At 36.4% G+C, this 25998-nt stretch overlaps 1 protein-coding gene across 3 annotated transcripts; it reads right to left on the reverse strand.

The window, feature by feature from the left end:
- Window positions 1-626: 626 nt before the first annotated feature.
- On the reverse strand, window positions 627-24721 carry LOC145636184 (putative LRR receptor-like serine/threonine-protein kinase RFK1). 3 transcript variants are annotated; one of them, XM_081687668.1, is made up of 24 exons: window positions 24390-24721; window positions 21886-22049; window positions 21646-21717; window positions 21493-21561; window positions 21340-21411; window positions 20552-20623; window positions 20371-20442; window positions 20216-20287; window positions 20063-20134; window positions 19915-19986; window positions 19732-19803; window positions 18700-18768; window positions 12566-12631; window positions 9623-9685; window positions 9470-9517; window positions 9282-9325; window positions 4898-5286; window positions 4631-4826; window positions 4325-4471; window positions 2542-2660; window positions 2246-2456; window positions 1925-2162; window positions 1509-1659; window positions 627-1391 (listed from the first exon to the last, which is right to left on the reverse strand). In XM_081687668.1, the coding sequence occupies exons 2-24, from the start codon at window positions 21939-21941 to the stop codon at window positions 1035-1037; spliced, it is 2799 nt and encodes a 932-aa protein (XP_081543794.1). In that variant the 5' UTR covers window positions 21942-22049; window positions 24390-24721; the 3' UTR covers window positions 627-1034. The 3 variants fall into 3 exon arrangements, with proteins under 3 accessions (XP_081543794.1, XP_081543793.1, XP_081543795.1); XM_081687667.1 differs by having other exon boundaries at window positions 21878-22049; XM_081687669.1 differs by lacking the exon at window positions 24390-24721 and having other exon boundaries at window positions 628-1391; window positions 21493-21535; window positions 21878-21904.
- Between the last annotated feature and the right edge of the window lie 1277 nt (window positions 24722-25998).

Consider the following 25998-nt stretch of genomic DNA (forward strand, 5'->3'; position numbering starts at 1 on the left):
TTCTAGCCTTAATTATGCACTGTTAGGCTTAAATTGTTCCGCCATTGGATAGAGTGATCAGAAGCAATCAAGTTTTATGAACCTAACCTTAATTATGCACTGTTAGGCTTAAAAATTGGTAATGGTAAGACTGTAAGAGATATTTATGGCCAAAAAGTCCACTAATTGATATTTGCAAATTTGGTTATTGCTCTATTAAAAACATAACTTGGAGTTTTACTATGGAAAATAAATAACTCCAACAAAAATTGCAACAAACTCTACAAATACGTTACCTTTATTTGCCACTAATCGTGGTTTAAACTTCTATCTTGTGAAACGCATTTAATTGCAACTAGTGTTTGACTTTTAACCAAGTCAATTCAAGGCGTTACTCATCACAACCCAACATGTTACAAGAATATTGACTTTCCTTTATTAGCAAAATTGTTGAATCAAATAAGTCATTACAATAGACTTTTCCTTGATTCACTCCCTAAATTGGCTTACCAAAAGAGCTCAAATTTGACTAAGTCGTCTAAATTTTGCTGGATATCTGATGCAAGTAAATGATAATGAAGTCATTCATACCAACCAAAATAGAGGTAGGACTTCCAAAGTGTACGCAACTCTACAGAGAATTTTTTGAGAAAATTCATGCGTTTTTTAATTACCATACTAATCTAATATTATTGAATATAATACGGAGTACTTTGGAACAAATGCCCTAATCTTTTAATTGTGTACATAGTGTTCTTTGGTTGACCCTTTTGGGTTACCAAATCTTAGGAGTTATGAACGAGAACATCGGTCGTAAAAGAATTTTTACAACTACATACAACAATTGCCCTTTACAATTGCTTGGTTTTTACAATGTGTCATTAACTCTTGGGATGTCTAAACTCTACATGCACATAATAATTACTAATTAGACATAGAGGGGCACCAAGGCATGTTCAGGCTTCAGAACGACAGAACATATGATACATTGATACATACAAATACCGAAACGCTGAGGAAAATAATTGTCATGAGGACTTGCTGTGGAAACTATATCAATGTAAGCGTTCACTGGATGTAGAGGATGATACAGTTTCTGTATGCATCGTTGTTGAAATTTCAGATTGCCTACCACTGACATTCTCGGCTTCTCGGTGAGGATGTTTACCTCTTATGCTTTTAAATCTTACATCATTAGTATATGCTTGGAGGTCTGGAACCACATCTGGGACTGCCATTTCGCCTTCAAGCATTTTCACCACCTCAGACATAGTTGGTCTTTCGGAAGCTGTAGCACTGGTGCACAGGAGAGCCACATTCGCCATTTTTTCTGCTTCTTCTATGTTAAAATTACATCCCAACCTTTGATCAACAAGTTCTACAAAGTTACCACTTGTCCACAAATGACATGCCTGCAAGTGCATGGGTCAGAAATTCTATCGAAAAAAAGTTTCTAAATTATAATCGCAGAGAAAAGCTGGCTAAAGAAAATGAACAAGGAAAATCTGGGTAAAAAAATAAAATCATACCCAATCTAGAAGACAAAAGAAGTCAGTAGATGGCACATAGTAGCTATTGCTCCTTCCACTGATAATTTCCAAAGTGACAATTCCAAAACTATAAACATCAACCTTATAACTTAGGTGACCCCAAATTGCGTATTCCGGCGCCATATATCCACTAGAAAGGTACAAAATATCAAAACAAATATGTCATTACATGACGTGTGGCGCTCAAATTGAAGTCTGATCTGTTATTGGCAGGTATTTGATTAAGATAATACTACCTCCGTTAACTATTATTTGCAACAAAGGAATAGTTAACGGAGGTAGTATAAAAAAAACTACCTGATGTGTGTGTGTGTGTTTTTTTTTTTTTTTTTTTGGGGGGGGGGGGGGGGGGGGGGGTGGTGGACCTCTAGTCATAATCCAAGGATGCTACTTACATTGTTCCTGCTACTCGGGTGCTAACATGAGTCTCTTCATCCTCACCAAGCCTAGCCAATCCAAAATCCGAAATTTTGGGATTCAGCTCTCTGTCCAGCAGTACATTAGTAGCTTTAATATCCCTGTGAACAATCTTGAGTCTTGAATCCTCGTGGAGAAACGCTAAACCTCTAGCAATTCCGAGGCATATTTTGACTCTCGTTTCCCAGTCCAGAAAAATCTGGCTTTGTTCATGACCTACAATCGTATTCAAATAGCCTAAAATTGACAAGTACTTATGAGGAATCCTACCAGTGCTGATCTGAAATTTGACAACCTACCGAACAGAGCACGTGCCAGACAATTGTTTTCCATGTATTCATATACTAACAATAATTGATCCCCTTCAATGCAAAATCCATGAAGCTTAACAAGATTGGGGTGCTGAAGACAAGAAATCATGCCAATTTCATTGAGAAATTCATGATTGCCCTGCTTTGATTTGGAGGAAAGCTGCTTTACTGCAATAACAGTTCCATCGTTCAGCAAACCCTGCCAGCCAATTCACCTTCAGTAATTGTTTTTCTTCAACAAATATACTAAGACATGACGTATGACTCATCGAGTACTAACATACCTTGTAAACAGGTCCAAAACCACCTTCACCTATTTTGTTCGAGGGATTGAAGTTATTGGTGGCAGTTCTGATTTGTTTCAATGTATACCCCCCACCTTGTATTTGCAGTCCGCCAAGATCTGTAAATGAACATGGTTAGACCATAGCACCACATTATTTGGCAAAAAGCCATAAAAGTTAAAGAAATTACAGCAAGATAGCCCCAAGATTGTTGTAATCACTCCAGTGCATACTTCATGTAGCCTCGTCTACATCACATACCTTTTCTGATAAAGCAACAACCACATTCACCCTTAACTTAAAAGCAATATATTTGACCAAAAACAACGATACTGTTCTAATAACAAGAACATCCAAACTCCAAAAAAAAAAAAAAAAAAAAAAAAAAAAGGGAGTGTTTTAGCTTTAGAAAATAATTTAAGCAAGAGCAGCCACTATGCACAAGTATTTGAGAGGGAAACTGGGAAAGAAAGTGGGTTTCAGTCATTCACATATAAAAGAAAGGAAATTTAAACAAATGCAACTAGTGATATCTAGATGTATGATGCATCGATCTGAGATCATAAGAATTCTCACAGATCCCTGAGGAAACACAACTACAGCTAGCATTATTCCCAAAAGCGCAGGCTCACTGCATGAACTGATAATTTATCACTTGTGGACAGTTGTGGTAATCCATAAAGATCCTCTTACTCCATTTCATTTCTATCCATTGTAACATTGTTACATCCCCTTGCAAACCCACTTTCTTCATGTCATTCTTCGCTCCCTCTATCCAAGACATCTTTGGTCTCCCTAGACTCCTTTTAAATTATCCATTATCCAAATCCTCCAAGACTCCATCTTCCTTCGCGGTGCATCCTCTGATCAACGTCTCACATGCCCAAAGTAACTTAGCCAGTTCTCCCTTGTCTAAATCTCAGTATATGTCTCCAACTTTCGTTCGAATATCTAAATTCCTAATTTTATCATGTAATATAGCTGGGTCTGTGTAGAACTATTTCCGAATTAATAAAGAATAAAGATATTCAAAACCTTCATAATCAAAGTCCATTCGGAACCACTATAATTTATCCTTGCCACAACATAGATCCAAACTAGCATGCCTCACCCAAGAGCTGATACACAAGCACCCAACTACCATGGCTTACACACTGTTAATTCAAAGTATATACCAAGGTTAAGATGATAATTCTTAAAACAACTATTTTAAAAGAAACAGTCAGATTTACATTCACGCATTACGCATCCTAGTAAAGAATAGCAACAACCAGGTCAACCACATGCAGCATGTATGAGCATCCCTGTTTAGAACCAGCAAGTGACAAAACTTTGTGCTTTTCTCTGAATTTCATAAATATTTACCAAACCTTGCTATATCACAGAGAAGCATCTTTAAATTTATTTCCAAGATGGAAAAGTATCTCACGAAGTTAGCTACAATTGGTGCAATCATAAGCCTTAAATATTCTGGGTGAAGGTGGTGAATGGAGATATTAAAGTCCACATTTCTTACTCTAGCGGGACGAAAATGCAGAATTACCACACATAATCATGAACCAAAATTGACTTAAATCGCTATTAATGAACTTAACAGCAGTTATCCTAACTTGTGACAGGCAATTGCCCATCAGTAACATGAAAAGTATCATCACAGTGAGTTGAAAATCCTGGAATATCTCCTAAAGAATTGCACTTCAGAGCAGGCTAGGTTATATGAAAAATCAGTTTGTCAATTATATGTATACTCAATCATTCACTGCCAAGCTAGAACTATCTTTACCATCGCTCTTTGTCCTGACTCTGAAGCAGCCTTTCCACCGTAAGATAAGCACAGCCAAGATCAGAAAGAAAAAGGAGACGATTCCTACAGCGATATAAATAATCCTATGGCTTGATTGGCTTCTGCCACTTGAGCATCGTCTGGAAACTGTAGAGAGGCATACCAATATTAGAAACAAAATTGGCAATTAAAAGAGTTATAGAACAATGCTTGATAGTATAAACCAAAAAGAGAGAGAGAGAGAGAGAGAGAGAGAGAGAGAGAGGTTTAAGTATGTCTATGATGAACAAAAGATTCAATCCTTACCAGGATTGACAGAAATAGCTGAAATGAGGGGTCCATAAACTCCTCTGGTCGGAATCCTTGTTGTCCCTTTACCAGCCCAGTTTAGTCGGATCTCCAAAATATTATCTGTCACGCTAGAATTAAACGCTATGGCTGTTGGCTTTTGAGCACCATGAGCCTTATCTTCAATGTTGAAATCTTTCTGCACTAATTTGTCCTGTAGACAAACTTACTATCAGGACAATCGTAAATAGAAGAAGTACACACACCATGGAGACAACTGATTACCTGAATATAAATATCAAAGAAACGCCTTCCAAGACTGTCATATGTTTTTCTGTTTGTGAACTGAATCTCAGCAAAGTGTAATTTAACAGTATAATTTCCATTCTCCAGGCAGTAAGTGAAATAAGTAAGTGTAACTGGGGAAACACGTGCTGTAGCATACAGATCAGATAAATTACTTCCAGGCAAATACTTAGTATGCCGTATACTTTGCAAATCATCATCATCCATGAAATCACCAGTGGCACTAAATCCCCAGTGGTTTTTATTGCTCATATAATATGTGGCAACACCACCTCCAACACCTACATCTCCTTCATAGACAACTTTTCTGTCTTCATCCTCTGCTTCTAAATCATCTCCACCACAATTAATATGCAAAGAGCAGCCATCTGCCAATAGAATAGTAAAGTAAGAAAACATTAGATGTCAATATTGTAATATTCTTGTTAAAAGATAAACTCTCACTTTGTTTTTTCACTTTTATATATACCAAAAATGTAGCTGTTTCTCATGACATACTTTTGCTTTCACAAAACTTTCTTATGTCACAGCAACCTATCTTCAAAGACAATTCACTGATGGCATGGCACAGGGTAGGAGGTAGGACAGTCAAGAAAAAGAAGGGTTACAAAACATAGCAGCTTTATCATTTTTATATATTCTCTATGCGCAAAGTTTAAATACTTCAAATTACCTTTTTGTTTGACAAGACTCAAATCCAATTCAAAGGTATCTCACAAACCTATTTATATGGAGATGAAACCACAATCTTCTCATCCTCTACAATTTCACCTTGAATTGTATAAAAAGTGTTAAAAGTAGCAATTACACATGACGACACAAAGGAAACTGAGTATTTTTCTATAGGTAGCCTTTCGTCTAACTATCCTAGGAAAAACAGCTTTTGAAAGCCAGGCAAAAGAACATGATTCAGAAGAAAGTTGTATGGGTAATTTTTTTTTTTTTTTTTTTTTTTTTTTCAAATTAAAGTACCAAAAGTAAATAATCAAAAACCATTTTTACTGAGGACACGAGGTCACAAGGGTGATGATGATATGAAGGGGAAGGCAAGAGGTAAGCATTTAATAAATTCTAGAGGGAAGACAACACATCATGGGCACATATACAACACAAGCAAAGGAGCAAGGGCATGAGGAAACAGAAATGGAAGATGAAGACCTGGAAGTTGGAAGGAAGAGAGTTGCCTCTCAAATAGACAATAAGGTCCTAAGAGGGTTTCCTCCATTGGTCAACAACAAAGGTTTCAGAGCCGCAAACATGCCGTGTAAGTCATGTCTTTGGTAAGATATTAAGCTACAAATGAGGTAATTTTTATCTAGCTAATTACCTCAATTTAATTTTTCTCTGGTTACCTCTTTCTACATTACTCTCCTTTAGAGTGATTATCTTACATATATTAGTCAAAGCAAGGCATCTGTGATTGCCACCTCAATTAGAAACGATATGAAGCCATAAATCTTGAGAACCCAACCACATAATTTTTTCAACTCATCATTGATCTTATCTCTTCCTGACTACATATATAACATATCATCCTCTTCTACTACCATTAGCAAAAAACTTGGTCTTGCTAAGCAAGTCGATATAATGTTCCATAAAGAGATCCTAAACATCTCAGTTCAATTGAACTTCTGCTTGAGTTTGACTGATTGTTTATTGATACAAAAACACCACATATTATGAACTACAACATTTCATGTCCTCACCCAGCTTTCCTTGAATAACTGAACTAAGATGCATAGCAATATAGCATCTGTTTCTTATGATGAAGTATGAGATTACTTAAGAGTCTGGTGCAAATGCTGAAAATGAGAGAAGTTGACCATAAGTTAAGATGCCTGGATTACACATTAAGAATTTATATTAACAAATCCAGCCAGGTGTAAGAAATATTAATTCATGTTTACGTCCATTGTCTTAATCTGTACATGCATGTTTCTAGTGAGTTTACTTCCACCTTACCCCTTCCATATATTCCTACAATGCAAAGTAGCTACTTTCTAGTGAGAGGAGGGACCTACCAATGCAGGGGATTTCCTATGCCTGCCTTGGTTAGAGAGGAATTGGCAGTTATTCAGAATAGTGAAAGGGATTAACCGAATGTGCTAGCAAGTTTGCGATTAACGACAATTAACAACAACGAAGACAGAAAAACAAGTAATAAATGAGACAAGGAGAATTTACCGTGGGAAACCCGAGAACCGGGAAAAAACCCACCAATCCACTATGGAGTAATAATTTGATGAAGAACAATGTAGTTTACAAGCTTTCAATCACAATGAAAGCTCCCACCCCAAACTCACCCTCTCAAACACTCAAACCCTAAGTGTTTGAGTTTACATGAGGCTTTCTCTCTTTACATCTTTGCCCTCATCCTATTACTCTCTGCAATGACAATACAAGAGTATATATAGTCCAAATACAAGGCAAATAATCCAAGGGCTAAGAATACAAGTTACTAACAAAGAAAAAATCAAGGCCGTAAAACGGAGGCTCAAGCGCGATAAAACAAAGCCCCGAGAAACCCAATGAAGCGGCCACTCCAAAAGACAGGAGCGGGCGCTCCAACAAACTGGAAGAAAATAGCCAAAACGAGCCTCGAAATAGCGGGCCCTCCTCCATGGAGGAGCGATCACTCCGAATTCCCCTGCTGGACAGCTTCTCATAAAATAGGCATATCTTTCTCGCTTCTTGGCCAAATTGAGCTTATGACCGGTCGTTGGAAAGCTCTTGAGACGAGCTATCACCTCCAACTTGAATCATCTCAATATCACTTCTAGATCTTAAGATATGCTCATTTGAAGTCAGCCCTATGTCATCCACCATTGCTTAACACCAAGCAATTGCCCATAGCTTAAACTCCTAAGCTATGCACCCCCCTTAAGCCTCCTTGAACCTTTCTCCACACTTCTCAAACCCAACAAATAGTAAAATAGATGTCTATTTTACCTCATTCTATACATATGCCTCCACAATTTTTCTGCGTATGTATATCACACTACCTCTGGTTCAATTTAGTCGCAACAAAGGACAACTTTACGCAAACCAAGGCAAAAGATTGAAAGCATGATTATGGAAAAATAAGGGAACATGCTTAACTATTAATCCAACCCAAAAAAAAAAAAAAAAAAAAACTCAACCTTAATTAAATTAAAACAGTAACCCACCACCACCACCAGTACTGACACCACCAAGCATCACCCAAACCACCCACCACCACCACCCAGCATCACTGTAACCATCCACCACCACCCCACGCACCTAGAAACCCACGAACCCAGTACCACGGCCGCCGGCAACCACGAAACCCACTACAATGCCGCACCCAGAAACCCACAAACCTAGCACCACCAACCCGAAAAACCCACGAAACCTACCCAGCACCACGGTCGCCGATCTGATCTGCAACCACAAAACCCACCACAACAACGCCGCACCTAGAAACCCACGAACCTAGCACCACCAACCCAGCAAACCCACGAATCAAACCCACCGCCGCTGAAACCCAAGAATCAAACCCACAAACCAAACCCCCAATCTGCAACCCACGAATCAAACCCACGAAACCAAACCACGCCGCCGCCGATCTACAACCCCCGCCGCTCGTAACACCATGAAGCCACCATGAAAATGGGGTTGGAGGAGGAGAGAGAATATTAAATGGGATGAGAGTTTAATTAATTAAGATTGGGGTTTAATTTAATGAAATCAGATTTGTAATTTAATAAGGGTGTTTAAGAAAAAAAGTAAGGGCATCTATGTCTTTTTTCAGGCCAAAAGTTACCAAATAAGGAAAAAAAAAAATTTGTTGCAAGTAATTTGAACCATCCCAAAATGGAAATTGTTGCAACTAAATTGAACCAGAGGTAGTATAAATGTGCACCCACTTTTTCTCCATTATTTGTTCGAGGAATCATAATGCTTTCGTAATATTCTCATATTCTACCCTTGATAAATGGAAACTTCTTTTCATTTGAGTTAAAAAAAAAACCCATATAAATGCGCTTACTTTCTATCCCCAACAATCTAATATACATCACTGAAATCATACCTTGTGAATTAATAATCAGGAAAGTAGGAAACAGCTTAACACATTTAGTCCTTGTGATTGCCTTAAAATAATTTCTGGGATGATCAACTTCAAAGTCTTTTCATTAAATTATAAAATTAACAATTGTAGATTTAGAAGAAAAGGAAAACATTAAGATCTATAGTGCTTATTCATAAATGAAAGCAAACAATTTAAATAAAGGCCTAATTCTCACAAACTAACCAATCAAAGAATGCTTCCTCCAAAAAAAAAAAAAAAAAAATAGAAAAAAAAACCCAATCAAAGAATGCATATCCGATAAAAGTTACTTACATCGTGGACAAACAGTACTGTTTGAGCAAGGGAGCAGTCCTTTTCTACAGAGATAAAGAAGGAAATAAATACATAAGCCTAATAAGAGCACAAAGAGTTTAGCATAACTTTTTAAAATCTCGTGACATTCAATGTTTGTAAGCACATAACTCTACTTCTACTTCAAAGTTAACCAAAAAGTAGCTTACAGACTGACACCAGTAGAAGAGCTCCGGAACAAATTTAAGTTCAAGTTCCTTGTTAACACCCAGCAGGCAGAAAAAAAATGTCAGAACACCACCACCAAACAGGCAACACCAAAACTATATTATATACGAGTAAATGAGAAGGGATAGGCTCACATGTTTTTTCTACACGAGGGCTGCTCAGGACCTTGCCAAGTGAAATTATTGTAGGAAAGATCACTGCAAGAAAACATCAACTAGCTGTCAACTTCTACAAGGAAGATCAATATTAAGTAAAAACAAGTGAAACAACTAAACAAGAATGCCCAAGTCATAGCCAGAACCAGCAAATTTCCAGTGTCATTAGAGACTACAGAGAGGTCAGAAACACAAAAGATACACCTATGAACAAAGCTGAAGTTCAATGAGGAAGAACTTAAAGCTATGGAAGTTCGGCAGCATTTTTAGCATACCAATTTGGCAATTTCAACTATTTAAATCGCTGACTGACTAAGGATTACGAGACCAGCTGCAGTGTCTAAAGACGGTAAATTTTCAAACAATAAATATCTCGTAAAGCCTATTAGGAGCATCCAAGATCCTTTAAGTCTCCAAAACCATGTAAAAGTCAAAAGTCATATAGTACCTTATGATTATAGTCACCTTAAAACTCTACTGAAAAGAAATTTTATGTGGCCACATTGTCCTATAGTAGCATGAATAGCATCCATTCAATTATTTTACAAAATACGTAAACAAGCATTTCATGTCAATGTCTTAAAATTTCTAGACTGCATTAGAATCCCTCTATCTCATATTTGGGGGGGGGGGGGGGGAATGGAAGGTGTAGAGGATGTTACTTCACGAGAAATTTTGTGGTAGAGCATGTAATTGGAAGTAGTGTGAAAAGTACAAATGACTGGAGATAGTGTGTAATTTTACAATTGGTCTTGTATGGACCCGGTCTACAATAAATTATTGTAGACCCAAAATTTGACACTTTCAAATAATATAATCACATTCTGGATGATATAATCACTTTTTTAGATGATATAATTATCTTTTTGTGAGTCATATTTTGATCTCATATTAAACCATTTAATGAGATTATATAATTATCTTTAGGATGATAAAATTTAAAAATCATCTTTTGAATGATGTAATTTACAATTTGATACATTTTATAATGATAAATTCACTTTTTGAGTAATACATTTACATAATAGTTTCAAGATGATATAATCACTTTTGTAATAATATAATCACATTTCGTATGATATAATCACATTCGTATGGTACACTAGAAGGTTGGGTCTACAATAAGTTATTGTAGACCGGGTCTATTCTAGTCTTAATAGTAATTTTATATTGAAGGAGAGAGAGTGTACGGGTATGTTAAGTCTATCTTCTTTTTTTTTTTTTTTTTTTTTTTTGAGGGAAATGTTAGTTCTATCTTATTGTGATTTAATATAGATAAATTAAGTCCATATTATTTTAGATAAGTTAGAATAAAAAAAAAAGTTTAGACAAGTTCAGGAAAAAAAAAAAAAAAAAAAGCTTTTAAAAATCTAACAATTCACACGCAAACAAGATAATTTCAGACAAATTACGTTTTTTCAAACAAAGTTCAGATAATTTCAGATTTTCAGGTAAAATAAGTTTAGATAATATATGTTGAACTAAACCGAGCAAGATGTGATAAAAGATAGTAGGTACTCCCTCCGTTCCAGAATGATGTTCCTGTTTCGTAAATCGATCTAAATTTTTACCCAACTTTGACCGCAAATATCTTTAAACTCACACTAGCAAAAATTATAAAAGTTAGATATTAATAATCTATTCACCAAGACGAATCAAACTATATCCCACATGACTATATTTATTCTCATAGATTAGGAGAAATTTAGAAGATTCTCTCTTTCTTAAATAAGTCAAAGATTCCAAACAAGAACATTATTGTGGAACGGAGGGAGTAATATAATATTGAGGAGAGAGAACAAGTTGATGTAATTGGAGATAATGGGTGAATTAGCAATTACAAATACGAAAAATTCACTTTAATAATCTCAACTATTGACCGATTTACTTCTAATAATCCCAACTAAGGTTTATTTTCTAACAATCCTAACTATGCCCTGACTTTATCTCCAATGGTCCCAACCGTTCAACACCAAGTCAATGACTTGTTGTAACAGGTTACCAATACACGTGTCAGCCCGTGATTGGTCTAAAGTTAAAAAAAAAGGAAAAAAAAAAAAAACTTAAAACCCTAACAGCCACCACCCTCTCCCCTTACGCCACAACAAAACATCAAGCTAACCCCTAGCCCGTCGGAAAACGGCCGGCCGTCTCCCCTAACCCCCGAAAACGGCCGACTAGCCCCTTCTAACCCCGAAAACCACCCTAGCCTGCCCACTCCCACCCCCAAACCACAACACACAAAACAGAGCAATCCCTGTAACTCCACCTCTTAGCCCGTACACTCCATGTCGCTGCACCAACCACCATTGCCGCACAACAATCAGCAGCGGGCCGAAATCTTCAGCAGCCTTACATTGCAGCAACCTATACCACTATCACCACCAATTCACGCAACAGCTCCAGCCGCCACCATTTGGCCCCTCAAAAGCCCCAACTTTACCTTGATATTGTCGCAGGCTCGATGAGGCTGTGTGTGTTTTGGGGGCTGGGAGGGCTGGCTGGCCATTTTTGAGAGGGGGAGGGGGGAGGGGGATTTCACGATGAGGGAGGGTTGGTTGTGGGTTTCACAATCGTTTTTTGTTTTTTTTTTTTTTTTTATATTTTAAAAAAAATAATATCAGGCTGACATGTGGTATTTAAAAAACAAAAAAAAAATTACCTTTTCCGCAGGTAACCGGTTTTTGGGACCATTAGTTAGGATTATTTAAAGATAAACCTTAGTTGGGATTATTAGAAGTAAATAGGCAATAGTTGGGATTATTTAAGTGTACTTTTCGTGACAAATATGCACGTAAATCACTTTAAAAAGAATGTAGGCATATTACTAGATCATAAACTTAAGAGGCTAAAGAAACAATAAGAGAAGCCAGCCACTTACAAGGACGACCATGAACTGTACCAACAAAAAAAATAGCTTACATGTTCCTTCCATCTTGCAATAAAGAAGAAGGTATGTTTCCACTAAGCCTGTTACCTGTCAAAAATCTGTTCAGAAAAAACAACAAAACCCACAAGACTTTTAGTTAATATCAAGAACAAACATTGGGCAACATTGTTGTGATTAATTCTGCTACTGGAAAGAAAGCAGCTTCTAAATCAAGAATTTTGCTACAGTTAATATATAATTGGGAATGGGGCAGTTACAGTGAGCTGGCAAGGATGGAGGGGTTGTTTAGAGTTCATAAGGCAAGAAAAGAGGCTCAAACAGAAGGAAATGTGGTACTCACTATTGAGAAACAAGAGCAAAGAGTAAGTATATATCCTAATTTGAAGATTTTCGTATTGATTAGTCGTCTTACTGGTGTGTATGAGATTTTGACCAAGGTTGTGCTGATTCGTGACCATGTACTTTTGTGAATTAAGGTATACTTTGGATGGAGCTATACTATCAGATAATGGTCAATGACGCTTACCAAATATTTTGAGTGGTTAGAAGGGTATCAGTTTTAAGCTTAATTGTGATAAGGCTAATAACTTGAGTTGGAGTCTCTTCAATATGATTGATGTGATGGATTTGAAATTGAAAAAAGGGAGTGATATTAGGGGTATTTGTTGTTTGCAAAACTATTTTGAAGGCAAGCTAGTGGTTGGGCCTCAAGGGGGTTGTGTCAAGAAATTCATCCTCCTCCCTTCTTATTATTTACCCTGATTTCCAATTGCCTCCAATTAGTCCTCTTCCTGCTACTGGTGAAGTAGTTGATTATATTCAAGGATTAAGAGGGTTATTCTGGGGAAAGGGGTGGGAAGTTTCAGTTTCTAAGGTAGAGGTCAATCAGGTGATATTAAAATTGATGATGGAGCCACCACCACCACTCCTCCGCTTTCCTAAAGTAAAGATAGCTTCCTCAAAACCCCCCTTTGGCTTTGCCCACTAGTCACAACCCCCTTTTCCCCAAAATATCATTATTGAGTCCTTAACTTTCTCTTCATTTACCCCTTTGGCCCTTCCCCAAAACCTTATCATATTACGAGGGATTGGCAAACTCCAAGTCTTAAGGCGTCGTTTGGTTCGTTAAATTTTATTGGAATGGTATGGAATCTCATACTTGGGAGGTATGGATTCAGAATCTCATACTAGTCTTAAGTTGTTAGGTTTATTGTTGGAATGGTTATTAAATCTCGTTAATGGAATGGATTGTGAATCTTAGGGGGCGAGGTGGGTATGGGATTCTAGGGGGATGGAGTAGAATAATTACATGGATGAAATGGACACTAACCCTATACCAAGAGGTCAAACCAAACGGGCCTAAGAGAAATAAAGAACAGACTAGAGAATAGAATTGAATGAGAAAGAGGAAGAAACCTGAGGGTCAATGACAAGCTTCACCTCCTAGTTGGAGTAAGAGGTCAATGGTAAACGCCAAAGGTAATGAACTGGAATATCAGCAGACATACGAGCAGAATAAGATGGAAAAGGAAAGGGGGGGAAGGATATTGAGAATTTTTTAGATTTTTCCTTATTTGATATAAAATTATGAATGGCCTAATAAATACTCCGTCAATCAATCAATCAATCAATCAATCAAAGCCTTAATCCCAAAAGTGGGGTCGGCTAACATGAACCAAATTTGATTATTCCGTGTAGTCATCAACATAAATCTTTCTCCTCCATCCCTTACGATCCAAAACTTCATCCTCACGTAAATCCATGCACTTCATATCCTTCCTCACTCCTTCCAACCAAGTCATCTTTGGTCTCCCTCTTCCTCGTTTAATCCCTCCATGGTCCCACTCTTCCACTCTTCGCACCGGTGCACCCTCGGGTCTCCGTCTTACATGTCCAAACCAACGCAGACGATTTTCCCTTAATTTATCTACAATGCCCGCCACACCTACTTTCTTGCGAATAACCTCATTTCTGATTCTATCTCTTAAAGTGTTTCCACACATCCACCTTAACATGCGCATTTCCGTAACCTCCATCTTTTTAATATGCTCTTTCTTAGAAGCCCAACATTCTGTACCATAGAGCAACACTGGTCTTATGGCAGTCCTGTAGAATTTTCCCTTCAACTTTAAGGGAATGCTGCGGTCGCATAGCACTCCCGTGGCCGCTCTCCATTTAAGCCACCCTGACTTAATCCTGTGGGTCACGTCTTGATCAATGTCACCATTCTTCTGGATGATCGACCCTAGGTACTTAAAACATTCACTCATGGTCAAATCCTTTCCATCCAAACTCACCACTTCATTGCTTGTCCCCCTCTGAGTGCCAAAACGACATACCAAATATTCAGTCTTACTCCGACTTAGCTTAAACCCTCTAGATTCCAACCTTTGCCTCCATTGCTCCAACTTGACATTAACCCCATCCTTAGTCTCATCCACCAAAACGATATCATCTGCGAACAGCATACACCATGGAACCTCATCTTGAATTGGTCTAGTTAATTCGTCTAGAACCGTTGCAAAAAGAAAAGGGCTTAATGCAGACCCTTGATGCAATCCGATTGTAATAGGGAAATCTTTTGTCAACCCTCCGCATGTCCTCACATTTGTTGACACATCCCGATACATATCCTTAACTAGGTCTACATACCTTCGTGGGATACCTTTCTTCAACATTGCCCACCAAAGTATCTCTCTTGGCACCTTGTCATATGCCTTCTCTAAATCAATAAAGACCATATGAAGATCTTTCTTCTTTACCCTATAAAACTCCATCATTTGTCTTATCAAATGGATTGCGTCCATAGTAGATCTCCCAGGCATAAAACCAAATTGGTTATCTGAAATGCTTGTGCATGCCCTCAACCTTTGTTCAATCACCCTTTCCCACAACTTCATAGTATGGCTCATAAGCTTAATTCCTCGATAGTTAGAACAATCTTGAGCGTCTCCTTTGTTTTTATAAACCGGGACCAAGGTGCTCTTCCTCCAATCTTGTGGGATCCTTGTAGCCGTCCATATCTTGTTGAAAAGGTTTGTTAACCAATCAATACCAATCTTACCCAAACACCTCCACACCTCTATCGGTACCCCATCAGGGCCAACCGCCTTCTTAGGTTTCATCTTCCTCAGTGCAATCTCCACCTCTACTCTCCTAATCCTTCGCACATACTCCATGTTGATTTCTTCATCACTCATAGAGGTATCTCCTATCACAACTCCATTACTTCCATTAAATAATTCATCGAAGTACCCCTTCCACCTGTCCTTGATGCCCTCCTCTTGCACTAGGACCATTTGGTTCTTATCTTTGACACACTTCACCATGCCAATATCCTTCCTTGCCTCTTGTCTTCTCTTTGCCATCTTATAAATGATCCTTTCTCCCTCCTTGGAATCAAGCTTTTCATAAACCTCCTGATATGCCTTTTCTTTTGCTTGGCGAACAGCTGCCTTTGCCTTACTCTTAGCCTCCTTATACGCTGCAAAGGTTTCATCACTCCTACATTTTCCTAAGGCTTGATAGCATTCCCTTTTTTGCTTAATTACTGCTTTCACCTCTTCATTCCACCACGAAGTATCTCTCTGTACCGAAGTTCTTCCCCTTACTTCCCCTAAGACCTCTTTGGCCACTCTTAGGAAACAGTTCTTCATTCGTAACCAGGTCATGTCCGGATCCACCTCTCCATCCCAATCCGCTTCTTCAATTACCTTTTCTGTAAAAACCTTAGCTTTTGCATCCCTTAGGGTCCACCATCTTATCCTTGGTTCTTCTTGTCTAACTTTTTTCTTCGCCTTCTCTTTCAGACGAATAGTCATTACCAATAGCCGGTGTTGGGTGACCACACTCTCCCCTGGGATAACCTTACAGTTTATGCAACTTTGTCTATCTATGCTCCTTGTGAGCAGGAAGTCTATTTGAGTTGCATTTGCTCCATTCCGAAAAGTTATCAAGTGTGAATCCCTCTTCTTAAACCAAGTATTAGCCAAAATTAAATCATATGATTGGGCAAAATCCATAATAGCTTCACCACCGGCGTCCCTCTGCCCATACCCAAAGCCTCCATGGACACTCTCATAGCCATCTCGGCTCGCCCCAACGTGCCCATTTAGATCCCCTCCAATATATAACTTCTCTGAGTGGTGGACACCCTGCACCACCTCGTCTAGGTCCTCCCAAAATTGTCGTTTCTCTTCTGCATCTAAACCCACTTGGGGAGCATAAGCACTGATAACATTCACAATCTCCTTGCCACATAGCAACTTCAGCCTTATCAACCTATCGTTCTTCCGATAGACCTCGATCACCTCTTTTGCCAACCTCTCATCGAGAACCACACCAACTCCGTTCCTAGCTCCACCATTCCTTGTTCTGTGGCTCGTTTCTTGCCCAACATACCATACCTTATACCCCAAAACCAAGCCTCGAGCTCCTTCTCCTGTCCATCTTGTCTCTTGGAGGCACATGATGTTCACGCGTCGTCTTTTCATTACTTCTACCAATTCTGCTGATTTTCCCGTAAGAGACCCCACATTCCAAGAACCAATCCGCAAACTAAATTCTTTTCTCCCACGCTCCCTCCTGATCCCAACTCCAAGTCCTTGATTATTTGACACCACAATTGGGCAATATGGCGCGTCGCTTCTGGGCGACGACCTAGCAACCCTTACATACTTATCACTGCACCCGGGTCTGGGAAGTGCAGCGCGTCGCTCAGTAGGGAACGCCCCAATGGCACGCCCTTGCTCATTTGACACCACACTCGGGCAATGTGGCGCGTCGCTTCTGGGCGACGACCTAGCAACCCTTGCATACTTATCACTACACCCGGGTCTAGGAAGTGCAGCGCGTCGCTGAGTAGGGAACGCCCCCACGAAAGTATCTGTTTGGCTCATGTCATGGGATGTGACGAAGTTTTATACTGGCTGTCACTGGCCTACCGTAACCCTCCTCCTTTATCCAGGCTTGGGACTGGCAGCGGGAAACCCACTGGCGGAGTTCCTAATAAATACTCCGTAATAAATAAAATTAAATTAGAATCTACATTCTAAAATAATGAAATTTTTTTTACCAAAGGGCCATTTTGTATAACTGGAAAGTGTTTTTAGCATGTAGAAAATTATATGCAAAGAATGGCATGTACAACTTCCTTTATTTTTTCCACTAGTTAAATTTTAAAGGACTGTTGGCCGCTTGGCCCTCTTAATGTCGTCATTATCTTCTGATCACCTACATCATTAAAAATACTTGGACATTGTTAGGGGTTTATTAATATTCATTCCTTAGTTTTCTAAAGAGTGTGTTTAAATGGGTTAATTGACTGATTGACCTACTAAGAATGGAACCTAGGAGGGGTGTTGAAAGGGTGTAAACCCTATGACAGTTGTTGGCTACATGAATAAATCGAATAGACCCCCGTATTAGAGCAGGAAAGAATAATGATTGTATAGTACAATTTGGAAACCTCTAAGGCTGATCACACCAGATATATCCAGCATGGCATTAAGGCATAAGGCCCTGGCCTGGCAAGAAAATACACGACTCAGAAGCATATAACATATGTACAATCACTTTTCAAATATAGATTACATTCTCTACACCTTATTTCAGAGACTTATAACTTATACTAAATAGAAATAAGCTAGACCAAATCAGATTTTTTTTTTATAGTGTTTCCTTGTTGCCAATCATCTAGAATTTCGTAAATATTATGAATATTAGACATTTGGAAAATACACATTAAGATGAATCTAACAAAACTTCACTTGAAATTATTTTATATTAATTATAGACACAATTACGACAAAAGTTCAGTAAAAATAGAAGATAAGATCAGACCAAACTAGATCAAACCTTACAAAATACTGACCAAACCTTCTTATTTTGGGGAAGAAAACATAGCCTAAGTATCCACTTTTTAAATTTATGATAACTAAATTTGCATTTTTACATTCTTATTATTATTACATGTACGGATGTACCTTTTTCTATTTTTACTTCTCTCTGTTCATTTATTGCATAATAATTTAGACACTTGAACAAAAAGAAAGGTAAAAGTGCAATAGTTCCTCCCTTGATTAATTGCAAAATAAACCATGATGTATAGCATTAACATTTGCAAAAGGACTAGAATCATGAATTTTGAGTTCAGAGAGAAACTCACACAAACTTCACATTCTTGGCACTGATGTCATTTGGAATTTCACCCACTAAGTTGTTCAAGCTAACATCACTGTAGAAATGGACAAATATCTGACATTAGACCATTATTTGTGAAACAATTAAATCCTAGAAAACATGGAGTGGCAGGAATTCTCTGATTGAAAATAAAATCACGGATATTAAAAATCACCGTAATGACAATAGTTGAAAAATACACAAAGCATTTGAGCAAAATACATATCTTAAGTTATTCCACTTGAATTCTAAACTCTAAAGTGTCCTTGTGTCATTATACTGGTGTCCTAAATTAATTATGATTTGGGGTTAGGGTTTAAGTAAACTCTAAAGCTCAGTATTTGACAGAGATTTGAGAAGCGCAATAGGTTAAGAAAACCACTGTGGGGTGCTTAAGTTTGTTGGGAAACTTGAGCTTGAGTCTTAGGTTGTAATGGGTTGGCCCTATTATAATTAATTAGAGTTGAATTAAAATTCTGAATAGGTTGTAGTTTTTCTTCTTGTTGGGCAAGAGAAGTTTTCCAAGCTAAAATCTCTCTTGCATCATTGAGTTCCTTGAATTTTGGTTTTCATTTCCAAAAAATTTGCCTAAGTTCCTCATACTCTATTTCACCCCTCTCATGTAGTATGTCTGGTCAACACAATCATTGGTTATCTCTTTTCTTTAGTAGAAGAATGACACATGATTCCTTTTCAATACTAGGTATAAGCTTTCCCCTTTTTCTCCATCATGTTAACTAGGATGATAATCGTGGGACAAAAAGATTGAAGTAGCAAAAAAGTTTAGCAGAACGGGGTAAGACAACAAATTAGCAGCACTAGAAAACTAATATCAAGAAATAGGAAACAACCACCAGACCTACACAAACAAGTAATTAGAGGGAACACCACCAAAGCTAAACAGCAAATAAGATTATATCCCCATATAGTTCGAGAAACACATAAATTCTACTAATAATGCGAGACAAATCAGTTTAAATTCTGACACCATAGTATAAGTTCCAAGATAGTCACTAACATCATTTTTAAACTCGTCATATCCCACAAATACACAGGAAGCTCTCCAGCAATGCTACAGTTCCTCAGCACACTAAAAACCCAGAAATGATCAATTCAGTGAAAAGCATTGTAACAAAACATTAGTTTTATGATACAAGTGTTCAACATACTTTTACTTATATGATACAAGTGTTCAACATACAGTCTTACTAGGCCAGTCATATTCCTCAAATCTGGAAAATTCTGAGTAGATCCATTGATGTCGCTAATTCTCCTGTGAATTCAGATATCCTTCATGATATTGCGTTACTGAAAGTATCAAAATGCTACAGCTTATCACATATACTCACAATTCAGTTAGTCCATCCAAGAAAGATATTGAAGACGGAATAGGCCCTTGAAGTCCACTTGCATGCATTTCCCTGCAGAGATGCAGAGCAAAAAGATTAACACCCAAGTACAGCAGCATGAAGTAGCAGCCTCTGGCCAATGGGGCATCTTACAATCTTTGAAGCTGCTTCCAATTTTCTATATAATGCGGTATTTTCCCATTAAAGTTATTATCGTTAATCCGACTGCATTGGTCATAAAGAGAAAAGTTAAGTCATGGCAAAGAACAATATGAACGAGCGATGTTTTACACTTGTTGAAAACTTACAAATCTGATAAGTTTGTCAGGCCAGCAAAAGTCCGAGGCAGTGTTCCTCTTAAATCATTTGACGACAGCATTCTAATTTCCATACCATAAGAGAGAAAGTATATGATCAAACCTGATGTAACATGATCATATACTGATCAATTAAAGAGCTTATTTCTTAATAGAGGAATAAGTTACTCACAATGTCTTCAAGTTAACTAATTCCCCAAGTTCATCAGGAATTTTTCCACTAAATTGGTTGGCCTCAAGACTCCTGAAAAGATTGCAATGAGAGACATTACAACATATACACCCAAATGTAATTCATTCAACATAGGCTGGAAAAAAAATAAATAAAAAAAAAAAAAAAAAACAATATTTCCAAACCCTTTCCCAAATAAAATTGTCAAGAAAACCTACAAGCCAAATCATTTTTGCAAGAAAATTTGCCAAAAACCGCCCTTTTTTAACATGCACAAAAACATTTGAATTTCATTTAACCAACCATACAATAACTTCTGTTAACAATACGCACGTCACCACCCACAAAATTTCTATATCGGACAAAAATGCCCATATATACCATATATAGGCCTTTATTAACATCTTTCTTTCCTCCATAAATGCAGAAAGATGATCGGGGGACTAATATTAAATATAAAGGAGAAAAACGACAAGAGAGGGGAAGTATGTAGGGATTAAGGGACTGTAAGTATACAGAAAAGTCTTTGTGATTGCAGATATATAACAGAAATTAGCATACCAATAGTTAGATAGATATTGTATATATAGGAACAAAGTGGCAAAAATAAAAGGTGGTTTCAAACACATTACGCATAAAAACATAATGAATTCCATAGACCAGGAAAAACAGCTACCAAAAACAACAAATGGTAGAGTTCCCAGGTATGTTGATAACGAATTTAAGTATTCACAGAGGTAACTCCCTAGATAACTGCCAAGGTAGTAGATGGATAAACTGGGACATACAAGGTAGTGAGGCTGACAATATCTCCCAGCTCCTTGGGGATTTCTCCAGACAACCGGTTTGCAAGAAGAGAGCTGCATGAGTTTCACCGGCATGACTTTGTAAATTTTGGGCTTCAAAAACAATTAAAATGCCAGAGATATCAACATGCTTACACAAATTCTAATTGCATTGATCCCCACTCCACAGGTATTCCTCCTGATAGATAATTATAGGCAAAATCACTGCAAGCACAGCAATGAATGATGTACACTGTAATCAAATAATAAAATGACATAGAAGAGAAGGAACAGATGTCTAGTTCTTACACTTCCCGAAGATAAGGAAGCTTCACCAGTTCACGTGGAAGCACACCAGGAAGACTGTAACCTTTGAGAAATCTGCAATGCATATATTACATCCATTTCTATTTTACTACCTTCGAAATAGTTTTACAAGTTTCAATGCAAAACTAGAAATCCTCAACTTGTATTCCAAATTGTACAGCATATCAAAGAGATGAATGAAATAAGGCTATAAAACGAGATTAGGAAACAGTACATTCTTACAACATGACAAGTGTTGTTCTCCTGATGACAATCACATCTAATTTCACTTTCAGCATCCAATGGTGACTGTGGTGTTACTCCAGCCATTTCAACTTGACAAGAAACATTATCAAACTTCCAGTACTTGGCACCCAATATTTGAAATATTTCTTGGAGAGCAACCACTACAAAACAGAAACAAATCACCAGATCTATTGGTTTCTAAATTCATAACGTCAGCTTTTAAATGGAATGTTAAACTTCTAAATTACTATCAGGAGAAGTCAGAGTGATCTCAAACTATCCACTACATCAAAACAAGACTTTATTGTCCTGTCATAGATGGCAAGAAATTTGTCACCAAACAAAAAATTACATGGCAAGTTTTTGAGAACACTCTATACATAACCTAGCTTAAAATGTCTGCGCCTCTATCAATTACTTTCTTGTGGTGCACAAGAAACCCATTAGTGACAGAAACATCAGAAAAGTAATAGAGTGCTCATGAATAGTTTGGACTCAGCTCGATTAAAAGTTCAACTCAGCTTCAGTATTCTGCTAATTTGCTGAGTTCAAACATAAAATTAACATTTGAGTTCAAAATGAGCTAAACATGAAATGCTTTGAATTGGGCTCATGGTTGTAGGCTTATGAACTCCAAAAATATACTGAGTAGTACATGTCCTTTATATTTTAGTGAGATTTGTATATATCCTTTACCCTAACTCCTTAAGTCCTAAAAATACAAAGAATAAGGTAATTCTTATCACAACTTGCCCAGGTCGAACATGATAGAGAATATATGCACAATATTCTCCTCCTAAGTTTAGGATGTATTTTTGTAAAATAATATCATTACATACCTCTCTAAACCTAGAAAGAGAATATTTTGTAACTATATTCTCTAGTAGCATAATATTCATATAAGAACACTACCATAAAGCCAAACAATAGCACTCTGATTATCGAGCCATGCTCGAGTTCAAACTCGAGAGCTTCTAAAGTTCAAAGTTAAACTCGTTTATAACAATCTATTCAACCTAGAGTCAAACTATGTAGTTTTGAGACACGTTTAGCATTGTCTTGTCATTGATTAATGCAGAACCAGAGCTCCTTCCATACAAACCCTTTAGCACAAATTTATGATTAAGGGAACAATAATATTAATTAATAGAGCAATACTAAGTTTATAATGTATTGCATGAAATAATCCACGAGAAATTTCAATAATATATTTTCCTATATTCCTAACCGTTATGCATCTTTACTAACAAGATAACAAATCAATATTTTGGTCATTAATTTCATTAGCACTCATATCCATAACTCTAGTTTGTAGTCGAGATGCATAACTTGAGGCCCATTACTTTCATCTTATTTTAACATGATTTTATATTATTTTGACAAAATAAGTTCAACTAAAACAATATAGGTTCCTGTCAAAAAAAAAAAAAAAAACAATATAGGTTCAGTAACAGATAAGTTCAAACAAAATAATATAAGTACGGTAAGTTTAGATAATACACTACAAGTTCAAACAAAACAATATAAGTTCATATAATACAATTTCAAAAAAAAAGAATTAGATAAACTAAACAGAACCTTTGATACATCTAGCTCATTCCACATTTATTTTAAGATCTCTCTCATTTTTTAGTGCAAATGCATAACTCAACTATAATCACATAGCTTATTCCACAATATTTTGAAATACACTCAAACTAACAAGTGCATTCCCCTAATAAGATCCTATACCAAACAAGCCACTTGAACCTTTAAAGTTTTTAAGTATATAAATAACAAGAACATAGGTTCACTCTAATCCCAAAGGTTTTTTCTAATACCCTAATATATAATCAGGTTTTCTCTAACTCCATCCTCACAGGTCACAGTGTCATACCACTCACACACTCTAATTAAAAATAAATTATAAATTACATAAATAAAGTAAAATCACAACCATCCAACCATAAAAGTTAAAGCAAGGCAACTATTCTAAGAACATATAGCAACAAACACAGATTCTTGATGATTTATCCTCAACATTTTTACAACCACTAATTATTCATATGTCTAATATAGTTAAACTAGTGTCCAGTAAGCCTTCAATTCTTCACCATCCTACTTCTCAACCAATACTTAAGGGGGAAAAAATCACTACAAATACTATTGATCCTACGTGGACGGTATCACATTAGTATTATCAAAACCAATGAAAATGAGTGACAGAAGAGTATAAATTTGGGCACAATGAACTTTATAATGGGTCTTTATAGCTTTTGAGAAAAATGGATATTTAACCACCAAACCTTTCATCATCTCACTTTCCAGCCTATAATTAGAAATAATAGAAATAATATACCGCTGATAAACTGACAGCAAATATTAAGAAGGAAACAAAACAAATTATCCAATTTTGTCTATTTTCAAATATTATCCTTTTAAATCCATAAAATGCTAATCAAAATAAACCCAATTTAAAAATTAAAATTTTTGAAAAAAAAAAAAAAAAAAAAAAAACTAACCTTCATTTTCATGTACTCTGGAGTGTGTTGGATAAAGAAGAAAACCCAGCAAAATTATTAACACACCAACAAGTTTGGCCATTAAAATGAATTGGGAAGCAATACAAATGTCTGGGTATTCCAACAAAAAATCATACTACGTAATTTATAAATTGAAAGTATGATTATTCAACAGAAATTATGAATTGGTGAAATATCAGTACCAGGAATTAGAGGGAGAAACTGACTTGTAGGCTAGATTCATATAATAATTAAAAGAAGTTGTATCACTGTATTATTGTTTAATAATCAAATGTAGAAAGAGATATTGGCCAACGATTTGACAAAAAAATCAAAAATCAATTAGTGGATAAAAAGGCTGTCGTTGAACTTTGACTATACAACAGTGGAGTTCGGAATTCGGATTACTAAAAGTCATATGCACTAAGGGCCTGTTCTGTTCCGTTGAAATTCAGTTCAGTTCAGTTCAGCTCAGCTCAGTTCAGTTCAGTTCAGTTCAGCTCAGCTCAGCTCAATTCAGCTCAGTTCAGCTCAGCTCTTAATTTATGTCTAATGATATTGCTAATGATATAAAGCCAAATTTCATTCTTTTAAGATCTTATTACAACGACAACAACAACAAAAATAATAATAATAAATAGTATATAAAAATAATAATAATAATAATAATAATAATAATAATAATAATAATAATAATAATAATAACAATAATAATAATAATAATAATAACAATGATAATTGAAATAATAATAATAATACTAACAATAATAATCAATAAAGCTTTTCTTGTTGATTATTATTGTGGGTTAGGGTGTTGGGCCGTAGCTAATTTCAGCTTTTCTTGTTGGTTTTTTATTTTTTTTATTTTTATATATATATTATTTTATTTAAAATTTGTTTAAATGGGTTAGATACATGTAAGTGTTTTGTGTTCTTTTGTCCTAATACTATTTTATTTTTGAATTAAATAGTATATGTGTTTAAAATGTTTAGAGGTTTCAAGTTTTTAATATATTTTCCATACATTTTATAATATATTTTCCATACATTTTATAATTATAATTATATAGTATATTTTTCGTAAATATTTTAATATGTACATTTGTATATACACATATGTATAGTAATAAATATCAATAAATAATCAATAAATAATCAAAGATCACTAATCCGTAGTTAAAAATCACTAATTAATAAGTTCAGTTCAGTTCAGTTCAGTTCAGTTCAGTTCAGTTCAGCTCGGTTCAGTTCAGTTCAGTTCAGTTCAGCTCGGTTCAGTTTAGTTCAGTTCAGCTGAGTTCAGTCAATCGGAACAGGCCCTAAAGGCCTATTCTGGTTACTGAAATGAGTTGAATTAAATTGATTGGAACTGAACTTAACTAAACAGGATTGAATAGAGCTGAAATAAATATTTTATGAGAGAAAAAAATTAGAAATTGAATTGAATTGAACTAAACTGATTGGAGCTAAAGAATTGAACTGAAATTAAGTTGAACATACCCTAATTACAGAGTTTATTCACGGGCCGGGCCGGTTCAAGGTTTTGGGATACGACAATTCGGGCCCAACTTTGGGCTGAAAACATCATGCTCGAACCTGCTATTTCGAG

The sequence above is a fragment of the Chenopodium album genome, chromosome 6 (genome assembly GCF_948465745.1).
Source record: "Chenopodium album chromosome 6, dcCheAlbu1.1, whole genome shotgun sequence".
NCBI lineage: Eukaryota > Viridiplantae > Streptophyta > Magnoliopsida > Caryophyllales > Amaranthaceae > Chenopodium > Chenopodium album.

Excerpts from the sequence above, each read along its gene's own strand:
- LOC145636184 (XM_081687667.1), bottom strand. The coding sequence starts at position 24,471 with ATGGCCAAACTTGTTGGTGTGTTAATAATTTTGCTGGGTTTTCTTCTT. Across the intron at positions 18,769-19,731 it reads ATGACGAGTTTAAAAATGAT|TGATGTTAGCTTGAACAACT; the intron begins GTTAGTGACTAT and ends CCATTTCTACAG. Across the intron at positions 9,686-12,565 it reads TTGCAAGATGGAAGGAACAT|TGATCTTTCCTACAATAATT; the intron begins GTAAGCTATTTT and ends GTTTTCTTGCAG.